The 1,097-nt window shown below is 33.4% G+C and overlaps 1 protein-coding gene across 1 annotated transcript; it reads right to left on the reverse strand.

Moving 5' to 3' along the window:
* Positions 1 to 207: 207 nt before the first annotated feature.
* AURANDRAFT_69504 (hypothetical protein) lies at positions 208 to 1,040 on the reverse strand (the record flags this gene model as incomplete). Its single annotated transcript, XM_009045274.1, has 6 exons — positions 208 to 412; positions 533 to 577; positions 630 to 634; positions 753 to 840; positions 900 to 934; positions 987 to 1,040. Coding segments are annotated over 6 exons (432 nt in total), but the record flags the coding sequence as incomplete, so codon positions are not given.
* Between the last annotated feature and the right edge of the window lie 57 nt (positions 1,041 to 1,097).

The raw sequence follows: 1,097 nt of genomic DNA on the forward strand, positions 1-1,097 counted from the left end.
TTGCAAGACAAAAAGCATACCAGCAGAACTTAAGAAAACTAAGACAAGGAATAACACAGAGTGAACGGGATTCACCACGGTAATTACCATCAAAGCAGCTATTATGCTTATGCCAGCAAAAATGTAAAATAAGTAATTGGGCATGTTGTTTTGTTTATCTGATTTTTAGAGGAAAATAAAATCGTAACGAGAACCTTCCCAAAAGAATTAAGACAATTTGTATTTTTCCGTAAATTTCTTAGCAGATTCTTCATCTTTACTAGAAATGAAACCTTTGTTTGCTCTTTGCCAAAGACCACCATTCAAGATATCATTCTTACTTATGTTGTAGTTCTTTGTTGTTAAAAAGTCACGGTTAAACATAGTAGGAATAGTGCTTCCACCACTCTGTATTTCTAAAAAAAAGTAACTACTAAGAAGATTGCTCTCTTTTTTTAAATAAGTCATTTTTCAATAAGCACATAAATTTTCACTTTTATCGACGAGCTGCTTACGTACGAGCAAATTGCTCGAACGTAAGTAGCTTACTTACATAATTATTTTGTTGATGTTTTCATCATAGCAGATTCCAAAATACCTAATCCAGGAAGAACTACCAGAAAGAAAAGAAAGTAGATAACAGTAGCTACTTGACCTATTTCTATGTAAGGAGTTTCAACAACTTTTTGCCCGATCCAACCAAGTATGATAAAATCAGCAACAAGAAACCAAAAGGCCTTTCTATATAAGGGTCTAAATGCAGAACTACGCACTTCAGACTGGTTTATAAATGGTATCAAAAAAAGCACTACAATAGCACCAAACATTGCAAGAACTCCACCAAGTTTATCAGGGATAGACCTTAATATAGCGTAAAAAGGTAAGAAATACCACTCAGGCACTATATGAGATGGAGTTACCATAGGATTCGCTGGTATGTAGTTATCAGGGTGTCCTAAAGTATTTGGAAAATAAAAAACAAAAACAGAAAAGAATATGATAAACACAATAACACCAAAAAGGTCCTTAAAATAAAAATACGGGTAAAAAGGGTATTTTATCTACAGAACTATCAATACCTACCGGGTTATTAGAACCATCTCTATGAAGTAATGCTA

This window comes from Aureococcus anophagefferens, assembly GCF_000186865.1.
Source record: "Aureococcus anophagefferens unplaced genomic scaffold AURANscaffold_2027, whole genome shotgun sequence".
Classification (NCBI taxonomy): domain Eukaryota; class Pelagophyceae; order Pelagomonadales; family Pelagomonadaceae; genus Aureococcus; species Aureococcus anophagefferens.